We start from the raw sequence: 17,211 nt of genomic DNA, 5'->3' as shown, positions 1-17,211 counted from the left end.
AGATATAATATTATAAGATGTTCTCTTGCAGGAGAGAGACAAAAAGTCCTTAACTGGCTCTTATCTTATAACCCTTTGTGGCTGCGTATAGGTCTGGAGGTAAGTGCAGAGTATGTGGTCTATAATCAAAGTTTTAGAGAGATCTAACACCCTTTCTAGTAGGGAGCGTTTTGGGTTTCTTTATATTTTCTGTTTTATTAATCCAAGTAAGTTCAATTTAATTATAGTGAGTTTATGTGTCTTTTTCTTTATTATAACAGACTTGCTTTAAAAACATTTACCTTATTAAAAAAAAGAAAATATTCAATCAAGGAAAGTGAGAATTAACTCCCCGACCAATAACAGAAGAGCAGTTCACAGTTTGACTCTTAGAGGAAAATGTGTCTTTCTTAAGAGAACTACTGATTGATTGATTCCTGAGATATAGATGATCAAATGTTTTTATATGAGACAGAATATTCTAAAATTTCCTTTGGTTCTATCCTTTAGTCAATATTTTGAACAAATTGATTTTTAGAGGCTAATAAACATTTGCTATCACAAAATTTCAGTATTAAATGATGTTCACAAATACATACATTGTTTAGGGTCATTTTTAATGGTTATGCTTTTTTCCCTTTTCCTTCATATTAGACTGTTTATGGGGAACTGATACCTTTGGAGAGCAATAGTGATGTTACGGGCTTGGCAATATTTATTCTTAATCGCTTGCTCTGGAACCCTGATATTGCAGCAGAATATAGACATCCCACTGTGCCTCACCTTTATCAAGAAGGTAATGGGTATTTCCAAAAATAGACTATTTGTAGCACTTAATTTTTAAACTGACATTTAATGGGTTCTATCTTTTTAGGCCATGAAGAAGCTTTGTCTAAATTTACACTGAAAAAAATGCTGCTGTTAGTTTGCTTTCTGGATTGTGCCAAACAGTCCAGACTGATTGACCATGACCCTTGCCTCTTTTGCAAGGATGCAGAGTTCAAGGTAAGAGAGCTGTGATTTGAAGTCTTTGTCCAATATTGTTCTATGTAATATGAATATTCTGTGACTGAATGTAGGACGCATGTTTTTTATGCCTTTAGGTGCATTTCTTTAACAAGTATTGGCTGTTGATGTTTTTATGTGAACGTTCTCAGTGTATGGTCTCATGGTTACGAAAAAATTTCCCAAGAAATCTTTGAGGTGTTGGTTCTGTAGAAAGGACTCCGTTATGTTGCATTAACTTGCTTTCCTCTCTGAAGTTAAGCTTCTGCAATATTTTTAAATATCACTGTAGCATACTGCAGCTGATCTTAAACTCCAAGTAAGTCCAGGCTTTTTTCTTGTCTTCTCTTGTTCTGCTGTAATAAGAGATGATGCAACATCTGTCATAGAAACTCTTTGATTAACAAATCTTTGCTATGCTGAAATAAAATTTCCTTTAGTTCATTATATACTGTGTAGACAGACTGTGATTATTTTTTTTTTAAATATTAGTATTTAAGGTGTGTGTTTGTTTGTTTGTTTGTTTTAAGACAAGTAAAGGCATTCTGCTGGCAATTTCTCGAGGCTTCCTGAGTGGTGAAGGTGACCTTTCCCGTCATCTTGGTTTCCTGGGACTACGTGTCAGCCATATTCAAACTCCACTTGATGAATTTGATTTTGCTGTAACAAATCTGGCTGTGGACTTACAATGTGGTATTCGTCTTGTGTGCGTTGATAAAGAATTATTTTGAACTATTCATTTTCTTTTATATAATACTTAATACGAGCTTAGCTAAGCTATTAAACTGTGACGTTCCCTTTTTTAGGAGAGCAATGGAACTTCTCACCAAAGACTGGAGTCTTTCAAAACAGTTGAGAGTTCCTGCAATAAGTCGTCTACAGAAGATGCATAATGTTGATATTGTTCTTAATGTCCTTAAAGAGCGAGGAATTCACTTGGAGGATGAGAGTGGTAAGGCCTAGAAATCGGAGTTATTCTAAGCCCATTGTAGGACTAGCACACATTTCATTTCTTTGTTTTATTTAATAGGCGCTTCAATTGACTGTAGGGATATTGTGGACAGACACAGAGAACGAACATTAGCACTGCTGTGGAAAATTGTCTTTGCTTTCCAGGTACTACTCGATTACTTTTTTTTTCATTTCTTACTAATTACAAGTGAAAGATAATGGAAAACATTAGCGCTTCAGCAATTATTTGTTGTCTGTGAAGGCTTCTACTAATCTAATTTTAAATTGTGGAACAATCTACTTTGTATGTTTGAAGTGCAGTGCAAACATTACATGACATTCTTAACAGTACATCTTAACCTTTTAATTATGCTCTTTTTTGTATACCTTCATAAAAGCTTTTGGAGGGGGAAAACAAACAAACAAAAAAAAACACTATTTTTGAGCTTCTGTTCTTAATGCTACCAGAACTGACAATTAGACTAAAATAATGTTGGTCTCTAAATGCTGTTAAGTTCTTACTAACTGAAAAGGGAATGTGGGAAATCAAATTTCGAATCAGCTTGTGAGGTCACTCTGACAGACAAATATAGAGTAAGGTCCATCTTTTTTACTATATCTTTTTGTTTTATCTATACTGAAGCTGTATCTTTTTAACTTTTTTCCAATTATCTCAAAACAGTAAATTTGAATAAATGTTCGGTAAGCTGGTCTTTAACAGTTTCCCACAAAACAGTGAGAGTGTGGGTTTAAGTTCTTTATTTCAAGCAGTTGGTAGCTGCCACTGCCACCTATGCTGGCAAATCTAGATTACCACTACTGATTCAGTGTGGCAGATAGTGAGAGTGGTTTCTCTTTAAAATGCTATATATAAAACTTATACATTCATCTGCTACCATGCATAGCAAAATAAAATCTTTTTTTTTTTCTTCCTAATAGGTGGATGTTCTTCTTAACGTGGAACAGTTAAAAGAAGAAATCATGTTTTTAAGGAATGCACATAAGATAAAAACACAACTGGGCACTCTCAAACTTTTTTCAAATTGTTGTAGAATACAAGAAGATAACAGTCGTAACTCCTTACCTCAGAATTACAGTGAAAACGTGAAGCTGCTGATGGCATGGGTTAACGCTGTTTGTGGATTTTACAATATAAAGGTAAAATGCTTACTCTTTAAAGAGCACAATTCTTCAATTTCAAATTCTTTCATGTGTATTAACAGCCAATGGTAATTAGTTTTAAACATTCCTACATTCTTCTCAACTTTATTTAATCTGATTTGGATTAATCATCTTACTGTGGATGTACCTGCAGAAGACAAATTTGAGTAAAAGGATTTCCCCTTCTAGCTAGTCTCATGTATAAAAATGCCTTTTAAAAATATAGTTGGGGTTCTAGTTGGAGGTGGTTTATAGTTTTTTGTTTTTGTTTTTTTTTTTCAATTGATATTCATCCTAAACAGATTTGCACATAAAATTTTCACCATTAGTAGGAACTGTGAGCATTAAACTAATGTTTAGGCTAAGGAGGATTCTTTTCATCAGAGGTGTTTATTCAAAAGGGTTGTGTTGTTGGTTGTTCCCTCTTAAGAAGAGAGGCCCTGTTCAGACTTGACTCTGATCAGAGTACTGTCACACTTGATAGTTTTTCCTGAAGGGCAAAATAGAACATTTGAAACTAATGCAAGTTCAGACCTTATTTCTGCACTGAAGACCTTAAAAGCTATCTCTAGAAGTTTCCTGGGGATCCTTCAATAGAAATACCGCTTTCTGTTGGGTTTCTTAAGTCTCTCTCTTGAAGATTCACTGTATAGTGGTTCACACCTGTGTTGCAGATTTCTTACAGCTACGTGCCAATGTACAGTGAATGTTCAAAGGAAGCACTGATTTTGTAACTTTTTCTCTTTGTCTAAAATAAATTTGCAGAATTCATACTTGGTCATTTTCAAAGGTGCAAGATGAAAAATTCTATATCCAGTTTATACCGATTAACTGTTACCAAAAATTCAAGGAACTTGTAACTTACTGTATTGTATTAAACAGGTGGAGAATTTCACAGTCTGTTTCTCAGATGGTAGAGTACTGTGTCATTTAATTCATCATTATCATCCATGTTACGTGCCTTTGGAAGCTGTGTGTCAACGTACAACTCAAACAGTAGAGTGCTCAAGAACTCATATGGTGGGACTAAACTTATCCTCCTCATCCTCAGAGTCTGATACTTCTCTAAATGTTATGGAAGGAACATTTGACCAAAGTAAGTTATTTAATACACGAAAACTCATGTTAAATCTATTTCTCTTGTATCCAATCTGATCTGACAAATATTTTTTCTTTGCAAAGCCTCAGTCATGTACAAGGAATTGTTGGACAATGAAAAGAAGAACTTTCAGCTGATCAGTACTGCAGTTTCTGACCTAGGTGGCATACCAGCAATGATTCATCACTCAGACATGTCAAATACAATTCCTGATGAGAAGGTGAGATAGCTGCCTTTAGAGTTGAAGTAAATGTGTCCTGCTGTCCTGTGTGTAGTCCTTAACTTGCTGCTTTCTGTGTTTAAATAGGTTGTTATTACCTACCTATCATTTCTGTGTTCGAGGCTTCTAGATCTTCGGCAAGAAACTCGAGCTGCTCGATTAATTCAGTCTGCTTGGAGGAAATACAGGCTGAAAAAGGAACTGAAACTTTCTCAGGTACTCTTTGCTTCTGCAATCTCGTGGCTCCTACTTTGAGAAAAACTAAATAAAGAATATAACTTCATTGTTTGGAGTATACAGGTTTATTAGAATAATATTGACATTTAATTTTAGCACCACTATTATCCAAATGTACATGTATAGGCTTCTTGGTAATTACTAAATTTAAGACTACTCTAAGGTAGTTACTTTTGTTTAAAGGGGATTATTCTTTAAAAGAAACCCTGAAGTACAATAGTCTTTAGTTTCTAACTAAAGTGTGGCACCCCTCAAACCCTTTTTCCAAGTCAAATATGAAACTGTTGCACTGCTTCCTTGAAACAAAGAGTTGTTCTTTTTTGATTCCTATTAATATCTCTTTGTAGTTTGTAAAATTAAACCTGCACATGGATTTAATATTTTTGTGTAGATGCTGAACTTCACCAAAGTGTTTTGAGTCAAGTTGCATGGTATTTTCTTTCTTACTTTTTTTGGTAGTTATGTCAGATCTTGTGATGGCTTTAAAACTATGACACCATTAAGGCTGATAAACACCATCACTGTATCTGAGATGTTTTAGAAACTCAAGCAGTGTTCAAGTGAAATATTTTGAGAATCTGTGGAATAAAGGGGGGATTTTTTATCTCAAATTTCTTTTTTTTTTTTTTTTATTAAAAGTGTACAGCCTTAATGATAAAACATTTCCTTTATAACTGTTTTTCAATAGTGAATAGCAAAGGTGCTTGAGGGAGATGTCAAAGAAAACACATAAGCTTTGCAGACATTATTTTGAATTTAATCTTGCAATGTGCTCAAGTATGCTCTGCCATGTTACCATGTGGATAGTCTACTAGTAGGGATCTGACAAGACGAGCTACTTACCGAAGTATTACCTCTGTAAGTTGCTTTTTCCTGTTGCCCTGATGTTTATCAGTCTGTTACTATGACCTTTTGGTTATTATGAAAACACGGATAGATGTAAACAAAAATCTGGGCTGGATGGACATGATCCAGTGTGACTGTCTTTGTACTCGGGTTATTTCAGTATAGCTGGAAAACGCTGGTACGTCAGTTAATATGGATATCTTAAACTCTTATGAATGAGAACTAAAATTGAGCTTTAAAAAAGGTTTACTTAGGAGTGCTAAAAAAAAATAGAGCAACAAGAACTATCAAGGTGGGAAGATGCAGATTTAGGTGATACCACACTTTTACAAAAAACTTAATGCTGAATTAAACGTTTTCTGTTTAAGAAAAGTTCTTGCCATAGAATAAAGAAAAGCTGTGTTATCAACAAGCCTAATTTTTATAAGATTGCTTTAGATAGTCATTCTAATACATCAAAATATGGGTGGAAATTGCAAATCCTAACTGTTCAGTGGAAATTGACTCTTTGTAGGAAAGAGACAGAGCTGCTCGGATAATTCAAAAACATGCAGTAAACTTCTTGTCTCATCGACGTATCTTGAGGAAAAACAATGCAGCAGTGTTAATCCAGAAGCACTGGAGAAGATACTTAGCCAGGATGAAGTTTTTAAAACTAAAAAACACAAAACTGGAGGAAATCAGAAGTAAATCTGCCACAGTAATTAAGGTAATATGATATAAAATGAGATTACACATCAAGGTAATATGATATAAAGTGAGATTCAAAGAAAACTCTCTGAAACCTATAAGAAAAAGGACGGCTCAGGGTCATTTGTTCTGCTTACAGCAGCAGATGTTTTCACGAGAACATACATGGTCTGTTCTGAAAGTAGTAGGACTGGCTTTTTCCTGGGTGAATGGGCAGACGAGAGGCGGTCTGCGCACGCAGGATCGGTGGAGGAGTATATTGGGAACGCTGGGAAAAATCGTCTGTCGGCTGTTGAAGAGAGCAGGTCGCTTGTACTGTGAACACCTGTCGAAATGCCTTGTCATGGAGAATCATGGAGCGTTTACTGGAGCAGTGATACGTGATCAAATTTTGTGTAAAGCTTGGTAAAACGGGCAAAGAGACTCACAACATGATTAAGGAGGCCTACGGTGATGCTGCCATGTGTAGATCGAGTGTTTTTGAGTGGCACAAGCTGTTCTGAGAAGGTAGGGAAAGAGTGGAAGATGACGACCGCTCCGGACGCCCTTCGACCAGCAAGACCAACAAAAATGTGTCGCGAGTGAAAAATTTACTGAACCATGACCGCAGGATGAGTATCAGAATGATTGCTGATGACTTGAGCATTCCTCAAACCCAAGTTTTTGAGATGGTGAAAGAAAATTTAGCCATGAGGAAAGTGTGCGTGAAGTTTGTGCCGCGAGTGTTGTCAGAGGAGCAAAAGGCCAACCGGAAAGCGATCTGCTAGAATCTTCTTCATCATGTGAATGAGGAGCCTGACTTTTTGGACAACGTAGTGTCCGGTGACGAGACGTGGGTGTTTGAATACGACCCGGAGAGTAAGCGGCAGAGCACAGAATGGCATACCCCTGCTTCCCCACGTCCCAAGAAAGCACGAATGAGCAAATCCAAGCAAAAGTCCGTGCTCATTTGCTTTTTTGATCGACATGGAGGCATCCACAAAGAATTTGTACCACCCGGACAAACAGTTAATGCATTTTTTTATGTGGAAGTGCTCACAAGACTGCGAAAACGCATTGCTCGTGTCCGCCCAGCCATTGTCAATAATTGGCAGCTGCAACATGACAATGCGCCGAGCCACACAGCGTTCCGCGTAGTGGAGTATCTTGCCCAGCACAAGGTGGCAACGCTGCCTCAGCCCCCCTACAGGCCCGACTTGGCCCCGACAGACTTTTTTCTATTCCTGAGTATAAAATTGACGCTCAAGGGGAAGCATCACGCATCAGTAGAGGCGCTTCAAGAGGCCGTGACGAGGGAGCTAAACAGCATTCCGGTCCAGGCGTTCCTGTAGGCATACAAAAACTGGTTGACTCGTTGGCAGCAGTGTGTAGATGCGGAAGTGTGCTACCTTGAAAAATTCTAATCGTTTGTTCTATTCTCATGAATAATTTTTTTTTTTAAAATGAGTCCTACTACTTTCAGAACAGACCGTGTAATACACTTTTTTCCTTTTTTGACATGTTTTGGTAATTTTCTCTCTCCAGAGAGAAATGGTAATATGCTTTTAAGTCTATACTTGTTCCTTCTTAGTATATATTTTGTGCTGATATGCCATAAATATTAAAACACTGGACCATAACCAAGGCAATGTAAGGACCAATCAGATTGTTCTGGCTTGCTACTTTACAGCTGCTGAACACCATTAAAGAAGCCAGACAATAATTGGCCACCTAATGTTATGATACCTGCATTGAGCACTTTCAGAATGCCAAAAATTAGTTACCAGCTGGTAGTTAGTAATTGATAGTTAATGTAGTTTCTCAAGATACTTTTCCCAGCTGTTACCCAAAGCCATATATTACATTCTTAGGACTTTTTGTAATGGATTTTAAAGGTTCACTGATTTATCACATAGTTTAACAGGGAATCTTTTGTTGCCAGGGCAAATTTAGTGCTTTTTTTCTGGAATTTAAAGTGCTAAAAAAACAAGGTTTCAAGCATTTGGACGTTGTTTTTTATGTAGGTTATGGAGGTTAAGTAGAAGTACACAAATCTTAATAAGTCTGAGGGCAGTAGTTGTCAAGATTAGACTTAAGCTATCATAAATAAAATACTAATTTTTTTTTTTTGCAGGCTTATTGGAGGAGATACTCTGCTAGGAAAAAGTATTTGCAGCTAAGATACTATGTTATCTTTGTACAAGCAAAGAGAAGGATGGTAATGGCTGTTTCTGCATATAAACAAATTGTTTGGGCTACTGTTACAATTCAGAGACATCTGCGGGCAACTAAGTTGGCAAAAGAAGATCGACAAAGATATGAAATCTTAAAGTCTTCAGCACTTACTATTCAGTCTGCATTCAGAAGATGGAGAAAACGCAAAATGCAGCAGAAAATTAGAGCTACTTTAGTGCTCCAGACTTATTTCCGAAAATGGCAATCTTCAAAACTGGCTAAAAGAAGGAGAGCTGCCCTTGTCTTGCAGTCTTGGTACAGGATGAACAGAGATCTGAAGCGTTATCTACATATTAAGCAAAGCGTTATCAAGATTCAGGCTTGGTACAGGTGTCAGATAGCTAGGCATATTTACCAGCAGCATAGGGCACAAATAGTGACCATTCAGCAGTATTACAGAGCTTATATATTAGGAAAAAATGAGAGAGAGAACTACTTGCGAAAGCGTGCAGCTGTAGTAGTTCTCCAAGCTGCTTTTAGAGGCATGAATGCACGTATACTATACAGGCAAACCAAAGCAGCTTGTGTTATTCAGTCCCTATGGAGAATGAGACAAGAGAAACAAAGATTTTTACAATTAAAAAAACACATTACTATCTTGCAGTCACATGTGAGAAAATACCAACAGGTAAAAAGATACAAAGAGATGAAAAATGCTGCTTCTGTAATTCAAGCTTGGTATAGGGCATGTGTGGATTCTAAAAAAGCAGCCTTGTCTTTCCAGAGGAAGCGTCTGGCTACTATTGTCCTACAGTCTGCCTACAGAGGAAGGAAAGCTAGGAAAGAGGCGCACATATTGAGATCTGTGATAAAAATTCAGTCAAGTTATCGTGCTTATGTTGTCCGGAAGAGATTTAAAGACTTAAGAGATGCAACAGTGAAAATACAAGCTTTTGTAAAGATGAGACAAGCACGTAGGTATTATTGTGCGTTACTGGAGGCAACGCTTTATGTCCAGCAAAGGTATCGGTCTCATAGATATGCTCTTCAACTTAGAGAAGATTATAGAAAATTGAAGGATGCTTGCATAAGAATTCAAGCTGTAGTTCGAGGCTATCTTGTCAGGAAACAAATACAGAAGTGGACAGATGCTGCAGTATTTCTTCAGGCACAATACCGAATGAGAAGGGACAGGACACGTTATTTAATCATCTACAGAGCTGCTGTTGTCATTCAAAAACACTATCGTGCATACCAAAAACAGCTCTGCCAGAGGCAGGAGTTCTTACAAGCTAAAAAAGCATCCGTGTGCTTACAGGCAGCCTACAGGGGTTATAAAGCACGCAAAATGCTTAAACTTGAATATAGAGCTGCTGTTAAAATTCAGACTGCTTTTCGAGCTCATGCTGCAAGAATGAAGTATCAGGCCATGATTCAGGCCTCCATTGTGATTCAGAGATGGTACAGAGCTTGCAAGACTAGAAGCAGGCAAAGATTGACCTTCTTAATGACAAGAGCAGCTGTGCTTTCTTTACAAGCAGCATTTCGTGCCTGGCAGGTACGAAAGCAGATTCGAAGACAATGTGCTGCTGCAACAGTAATACAGGCTGCCTTCAGAAAATTCATCGCTCTGAAAAGATTCAGACTTATGAACCACGCTGTACTAATTATCCAAAAACATTACAGAGCCAGTGTCATAGGCCGAAAGCAACGGCAAGAGTATATTGAGCTGCGTAACTGTGTAGTACGTCTTCAGGCCATATGGAGGGGGAAAATGGTGAGAAAAAAAATTCAAAAGGAACACCATCTCGCAACTATTATTCAGTCCTATTACAGAATGCATGTAAATCAACTACAATTTAAAAAAATAAGACATTCGACTTTAGTGATTCAGAGATACTTTAGAGCTTACTATATGAAAAAACAACAACGTGCACTTTATCTAAAAACAAAGGCAGCTGCATTAGTCTTGCAGTCTGCTTACCGTGGGATGACTGTGAGGAAACAACTGAGGAAAAAAAGAAAAGCTGCTACAACCATACAAACAGCCTTCAGATCATATGTGGTGAAAAAGGACTATGTAACACTTAGATCTGCAGCTATAGTAGTTCAAAGGCACTATCGCGCAGTTATTCATGCTAAATGGCAAAAGCAAAAATACTTATCTTTAAAAACAGCTGTAGTCAAAATGCAAGCAATTTACAGAGGTATGAAAGTCAGACGACAAATTCACTGTATGCACCAAGCAGCTATTTGTATTCAAGCCACGTTTAAGATGCATCGCATAAACATTAGATATCGGGCAATGAGAATGGCAGCAATTATAATTCAAAGACAACGTAGAGCATTTTGTTTAGGTAAAGTACAGCGTCAGAAGTACTTGGAGCTTAAGAAATCCGCCATTATCCTTCAGGCTGCCTATAGAGGCATGAAAGTTCGACGAGACTTAAAAACTATGCACCAGTCAGCAGCAATGATACAGTCCTATTATCGAATGCACAAACAACAAAGGGATTTCAGAAACTTGTTGTTGGCAACTAGACGGATTCAACAGTGGTTCCGTGCTTGTAAGGAGAGAAATGCACAAGTTCATAACTATATGACCGTGAGAAGAGCTACGCTTCGTCTCCAGGCTGCATTCCGTGGCATGAAAACAAGAAGACTTTTAAGAATCATGACTGAATCTGCTGAAGTTATTCAGAGAAGATTTAGAACTTTTCTCAAAAGAAAACATTTTATTTCCCTTAGGACAGCTGCTATTGTAATTCAGAGAAAATACCGAGCAACAAAACTAGCAAAAATTCAACGTCAAAAATACCTCTCATTCCTTAATGCTGCTGTTACCATACAGTCTGCCTACAGAGGCTTTGTGGTAAGGCAAAAAATACAGCAGATGCATCAAGCTGCTGCGGTCATCCAAGCAACATTAAAAATGCATAAAATTTACATTTCTTACCAAGCTCTAAGGCTTGCTTCGATAATCATACAACAACGTTACCGTGCTTACAGGGAAGGGAAGCGTGTCAGAGAAATATACTTACAACAGTACAATTCTGTTTTAGTTCTTCAGGCTGCCTATAGAGGAATGAAAACAAGATGCTTCTTGAAGAAAAGGCATGAGGCAGCACTTATAATACAGAGAAACTACCGAATGTACAGGCAGTACCACCACTACAGAAAAGTTCAGTGGGCAACTCAGCTAATACAGAAGAGATACCGAGCGAATAACCTAAGGAATATTGCAGTACAGCGCTACTCTTCATTAAAGAAAGCAGTAATTTGTATTCAGAAAGCTTTTCGAGACATGCGTTTAAAAAAACTACTTCAAGAAAAGCGCTGTGCTGCTATTGTTGTTCAGAAAAATTTTAAAGCTTTTAGAGAACGTCAAAGGTATCTCTCTCTTAAAGCAGCTACTCTTGTCTTTCAGAGAAGATACAGAGCTTTGATTCTGTCAAGGCAGCATGCTCAGGAGTATCTTTGTCTTCGCAGAGCAACTATTCTTATACAGGCTGTGTACAGAGGTATTAGAGTGCGGAAGAGTATTGAGTGTATGCATTTAGCAGCTACTACAATACAGTCAGCCTACAAAATGCACAGGAAGAGAAGGTCCTATCAAAATATGAGAGTTGCAGCTATTGCTATACAAAACTACTATCGATCCTACATTAAACAAAAGAATCAACAGAAGGAATATCTGACAATGAAGAAATCTGCTCTTGTCATTCAAGCATATTATAGAGGCATTAAGGAACGACAGAAACTGAAACTTATGCATGCTTCAGCAACTGTAATACAATCTAGTTATCGAATGCATGTACAGCATAGGTATTATAAACAGTTGCGCTGGGCAGCCAGAGTTATACAACAGAGGTTCAGAGCCAAAGTAGCAAAAGAAGCTGACATGGAGAACTATGCAAAAACAAAAAAGGCCGTCATTTGCCTACAGTCCTCTTTTTGTGCTAAAAAAGCAAGGCAGTTGTATAAAACCAATCTTGCTGCACTACGCATACAATCATTTTTCCGAATGTATGTAGAAAGGAAGCATTTTCTTGCAAAAAAAGCAGCAGCGATAACGATCCAGTCTGCGTTCCGATGCCAAAGAACAAGGACTCGCTATAAATTGATTCAGAATTCAATAGTTGCTATTCAGAGGTGGTACAGGGCATGCCACAGGGCTCGTTTACAGAAAGCAGAATACTCCGCTCAAAAGCAAGCAATAGTAATTATTCAGTCTGCCTGTCGTGGAATGAAAGCAAGAAAAACAGCAAGACAAATACGAGCCGCAAGGAAGATTCAGTCTTTTCTTTGGATGGCCGTGCATCGCAGAAAATTTATTCAACTTAAAACAGCAGCAATTACAATAGAAGCCTATTACTTAATGTATAAAGCTAAATCACAGTATGCAAGCTATAAAAAAGCAGCAGTTGTCTTACAGAGATGGTACAGATCCCGTTTGATTGTAAAATGCCAAAGAACGACTTACTTACAAACCCGGAAGAAAATCATCATTGTGCAGGCAAGAGTCAAGGGATTCATCGAAAGGAAGAGGTTTCACAAAATGAAAGAAAGCGCAATAAAAATTCAGGTAATTTAAAATGTACAATAATGGTTTTGTTTGTTTTAGATTAGTGCTACTATTTCAAACATACATGGTCTGTTCTGAAAGTAGTAGGACTGGCTTTTTCCTGGGTGAATGGGCAGACAAGAGGTGGTCTGCGCACGCAGGATCGGTGGAGGGGGATATTGGGAACGCTGGGAAAAATCGCCTGTCGGCTGTTGAAGAGAGCAGGTCGCTTGTACTGTGAACACCTGTTGAAACGCCTCGTCATGAAGAATAATGGAGCATTTACTGGAGCAGTGATACGTGATCAATTTTTGTGTAAAGCTTGGTAAAACGGGCAAAGAGACTCACGACACGATTAAGGAGGCCTACGGTGATGCTGCCTTGGGTAGATCGGGTGTTTTTGAGTGGCACAAGCTGTTCTGAGAAGGTAGGGAAAGAGTGGAAGATGACGACCGCTCATTTGCTTTTTTGATCAACATGGAGTCATCCACAAAGAGTTTGTACCACCCGGACAAACAGTTAATGCATTTTTTTACGTGGAAGTGCTCACAAGACTGCGAAAACGCATTGCTCGTGTCCGCCCAGCCATCGTCAACAATTGGCGGCTGCACCATGACAACGCGCCGAGCCACACAGCTTTCCGCGTAGTGGAGTATCTTGCCCAGCACAAGGTGGCAACACTGCCTCAGCCCCCCTACAGGCCCGACTTGGCCCTGCCAGACTTTTTTCTATTCCCGAGAATAAAATCGACGCTCAAGGGGAAGCATCACGCATTGGTAGAGGTGCTTCAAGAGGCCGTGACGAGGGAGCTAAACAGCATTCCGGTCCAGGCGTTCCTGTAGGCATACGAAAACTGGTTGACTCGTTGGCAGCAGTGTGTAGATGCGGAAGGGTGCTACCTTGAAAAATTCTAATCGTTTGTTCTATTCTCATGAATATATATATTTTTTAAATGAGTCCTACTACTTTCAGAACAGACCATGTATATGTTAAAACAGAATTAAGTTCTGAAGTACAGTATTTCAGGTTTGTAGCTTTTAGTATTGCAGAGCACAGAAATGAGTCTGTATCTTGTTTTGGTTTTCCTTGCTGAAGCATTCATTTCAAAAGTGATATTCTCTTCCTTCATTTCTTTCCGCTACTTCTTTGGCCTGACTAGCTTCCACCTACTTAAATAGTAACAGCTTAATTTTTTTTTTTTTTTTTATTGGAATGCAAATGAAAGCTGTTTTGATGTGTTGACATTAGTTGGCACAGGTACTAAGTGTAAAGTGAAGTAAATGGAAGAAGTACAATTGCTGCATTCTTTAAGACTTTCTGATATTTTCATGTCTTCTTAAATAACCAAAGTATGGTGTTTTTTTTTTTTCCTTGTTTTTAAGACATTAAATAGACCCAGAATAATTTTGGTGCCTAGCTAATGTTTTGACAAAGAATTTGAGGAGACATATTTCATTCTTAGGGAAAAGTGATTAAACACTCTTTTCCTTCCCTCACTGATGGGATAACATATTAGTGTGGTTGGCAAGAAGTAATGGGAGTTGCTCTATCTCCCTGTAGCAAGCTAAATATGTCTAGTTAAAGTCCAGGAGACCTGTTCCTCTGATGTGATTTTGCCTTTTTTTTTTTTTTTTTTTTTTTTGTGGTGGGTAAAGGAGAGAAGATATTTCTGCCTGTTATTTATATTAATTATGTTTTGTACTGGGAGTCATTTTTATTTTAAATTAATGTTCTGTCGTTCCTTCTGGGAGAAGTTTTACATGACTTCCTGTGTTGTTCTTAATTATTATACCCTAAGGTAAAAGGAAAGAGGTTTGTCTTCAGGACATTACCTGAAAAGAGAGCTTTTTTCTCCAGATCAGGAAGGAAAGGGAAATAATCTCTCATAATTGTTCAGGTTGCTGTTACCATCCTGTTGGAGAGCACAATTTTCTTTTGGCAGATAATAAAACAAGTGTGCCTTCCTCACTTCTATTCTTTGGAGGGTTGGGAGTGAAATGGCAGCCTATTAGCTATTTTTCTGAATAAAACATACATACAGATATTTTAAGGAGAGAAGAAAATTTATTCAACAAAAAGCTGCTGCTGTGATCATCCAAAAACATCTGAGATCTTGGCAGGAAGGCAGGCTTAAATTTATGAAATACAACAGAACTAGAAGAGCTATCATTAAACTGCAAGCATTTATATGGGGTTATTTAGTCAGAAAAAAGGTTGGTATACTTCACGTTATAACTACTTTTGATGTAAAATATCTCCATAGCAATTTTAGCATTAATTCTAGCTGCCAAAGAAGAAGAACTTTTTTTTAAATGCTTGTGAAATCTTTTTGGCTTACCCATAAACTGATCCTTTACACCCATGCATGCTTACAATGAAACTGTTTTCTTCTATCTGTTAAAGTTGTTACTTACAATCATTTCTATGTGTTACTGTTCAGATTAGAGAGACCTAGGAATGAGGAAAGGTATCTTACTTAGTTCTGAGCTAAATAATTCAGCGGTCATTATTCAGCATCTTGCTGAAGTATACTTTTGCTGTATGCTTTGGTCTTCGCATAGATGATCAGTTATCTCTGGGTATGAAAATTAATGATGTTCGTTCTTCTGTTTTCCTTGACAGATTTCAGAACAGAAACAGAAGAAACTGCTTTACTTTATAGCAGCTGCATATCATCATGTCTCTGCAATTAAAATTCAAAGGGCCTATAGGATGCATCTCACCTTAAAGCTAGCACAAAACCATATCTCATCTGTTCTTATAATACAGGTTAGTCTAATTAAGGATGAATCCTTTTGTGTACCTATTTTGTCAGCTGAGCTGTAGCACTAAGGTACGGTAGTTCCTTCATACGTGAAAATAAAGCTAAAACACAGAGACTACAGTTTAGCAAGTAATGCTGCTTATAGCCAGCTAAATGTAATAAAGTGGATCTCAGTAGGCTCTGGAGGTTTCCAGAGTGGTCACTAGCTTAGTCCCATTGATGGAAGGAGTTCAGTATTAGATAAGTTGAGAGGTAATAGTAAACAATTAGATAAGCGTTTGGTAAGATTTGGCATACAGAACACTATTTCCCCTCCCTATAGAGGGGAAGAAACAGACCAGGGAAACAGGAAGTGGAATAGTGGTTCTTCCTAAAAGACAGCTGAGAAAAAAAAACAGAATTCCGTGCCTACCTGTTCCTAGCTGAGGAAGAGTTCTGCAGTTGAGTTGATTTTGCAGTCATTCATTACAGCCACTAGGCAGATCAGAGCTGAGTCATGGTGGTCAGGTGAATGCTAGGGATATTTAGTGCCTGTATGTCAAAACTCATGTTAAAATAGTGCTTTTTTTTTTTTTTTTTTTTTTTTTTTTTTTTTTTTTTTACCAATGCTTGTTTAGGAAGGGAAGTAAGAATTTAGGGAGAAGTCTTAAGTAAATAAATAGAAATCTACTTTAATTTAAACAGAGATGGTTTCGAGCAAAAATGCAACAGAAAAGATTTCTAAGAGATTATCAAAGAATCATTCAATTGCAACGTATGATTCGAGGCTGGCTAAATCGCAGAAATGATGCAGCAACCATAATCCAACGAAGCATACGAAGATTTCTTGCCTGCAGACGTAACAGAAAATTTGCCAATGGAATAATTAAATTTCAGGTAAATACCTGCTAAAACTGCAGTTTTCTCAGTTTTTGTTTCATGGGCTTTTGGAGAGAGGACAAATGTAAATGTTTACATTGGTCGTTGAATTTATCAGTTAAATTACAAGACAAGCCATTTTCAATTCAAAATTAAGCACAAACATGAAGTAATATTAAGCAGATACTGTTTTAGGTGACTTTTGGGAAGTGTGTGGGGATATGTATACATTCGTGTTTGTTTTGTTCTTTTGTTTTGCAAATGCGCTATTTGGGAAATTAAACACTGAATGTGATTTTTGGGTACTTACTTAAAAACGAATAACTGAAGTGTTTAAATAGTTAATCAGACTTATATAATGTTGATTTAGAAAGCTAATGCAATTCTGTTCTATTGTCTCTTCTGTTCACAACTTTTTTGGGGGCTTTATGAAATTCCTTTTCTATAGGCATTGTGGAGAGGATATTCTTGGAGGAAGAGTAATGACACAGCAAAAACTAGAGCTTTAAGGCGCTGTTTGGAAAAGGCTAATGAAAAGAGCAAAGAAGAAGAAAAATTGTGCAACAGAACCGCAATTGCTATTGAACACCTTCTAAAATACAAACATCTTTCGTACGTTCTTGCAGCATTAAAGCATCTAGGTCAGTGTTTTATTTTAGTATGGAATCATATTATATCAAAAA

General features: G+C 37.5%; 1 protein-coding gene across 1 annotated transcript in view; it reads left to right on the top strand.

Moving 5' to 3' along the window:
* ASPM (assembly factor for spindle microtubules) overlaps positions 1 to 17,211 on the top strand; it is a 29,773-nt gene that overhangs the window by 9,691 nt on the left and 2,871 nt on the right. The window contains 15 exon segments of the mRNA XM_032192299.1: positions 32 to 99; positions 634 to 775; positions 854 to 984; positions 1,515 to 1,690; positions 1,791 to 1,936; positions 2,015 to 2,100; positions 2,875 to 3,093; positions 3,979 to 4,192; positions 4,279 to 4,415; positions 4,503 to 4,631; positions 6,013 to 6,207; positions 8,302 to 12,927; positions 15,529 to 15,675; positions 16,355 to 16,546; positions 16,977 to 17,169. Of these exon segments, the coding sequence (XP_032048190.1) occupies positions 32 to 99; positions 634 to 775; positions 854 to 984; positions 1,515 to 1,690; positions 1,791 to 1,936; positions 2,015 to 2,100; positions 2,875 to 3,093; positions 3,979 to 4,192; positions 4,279 to 4,415; positions 4,503 to 4,631; positions 6,013 to 6,207; positions 8,302 to 12,927; positions 15,529 to 15,675; positions 16,355 to 16,546; positions 16,977 to 17,169 (6,801 nt within the window).

The sequence above is a fragment of the Aythya fuligula genome, chromosome 8 (genome assembly GCF_009819795.1).
Source record: "Aythya fuligula isolate bAytFul2 chromosome 8, bAytFul2.pri, whole genome shotgun sequence".
Lineage (NCBI taxonomy): Eukaryota > Metazoa > Chordata > Aves > Anseriformes > Anatidae > Aythya > Aythya fuligula.
The sequence above is the reverse complement of the archived record's forward strand: the minus strand, read 5'-3'. Positions and strand labels throughout refer to the sequence as shown.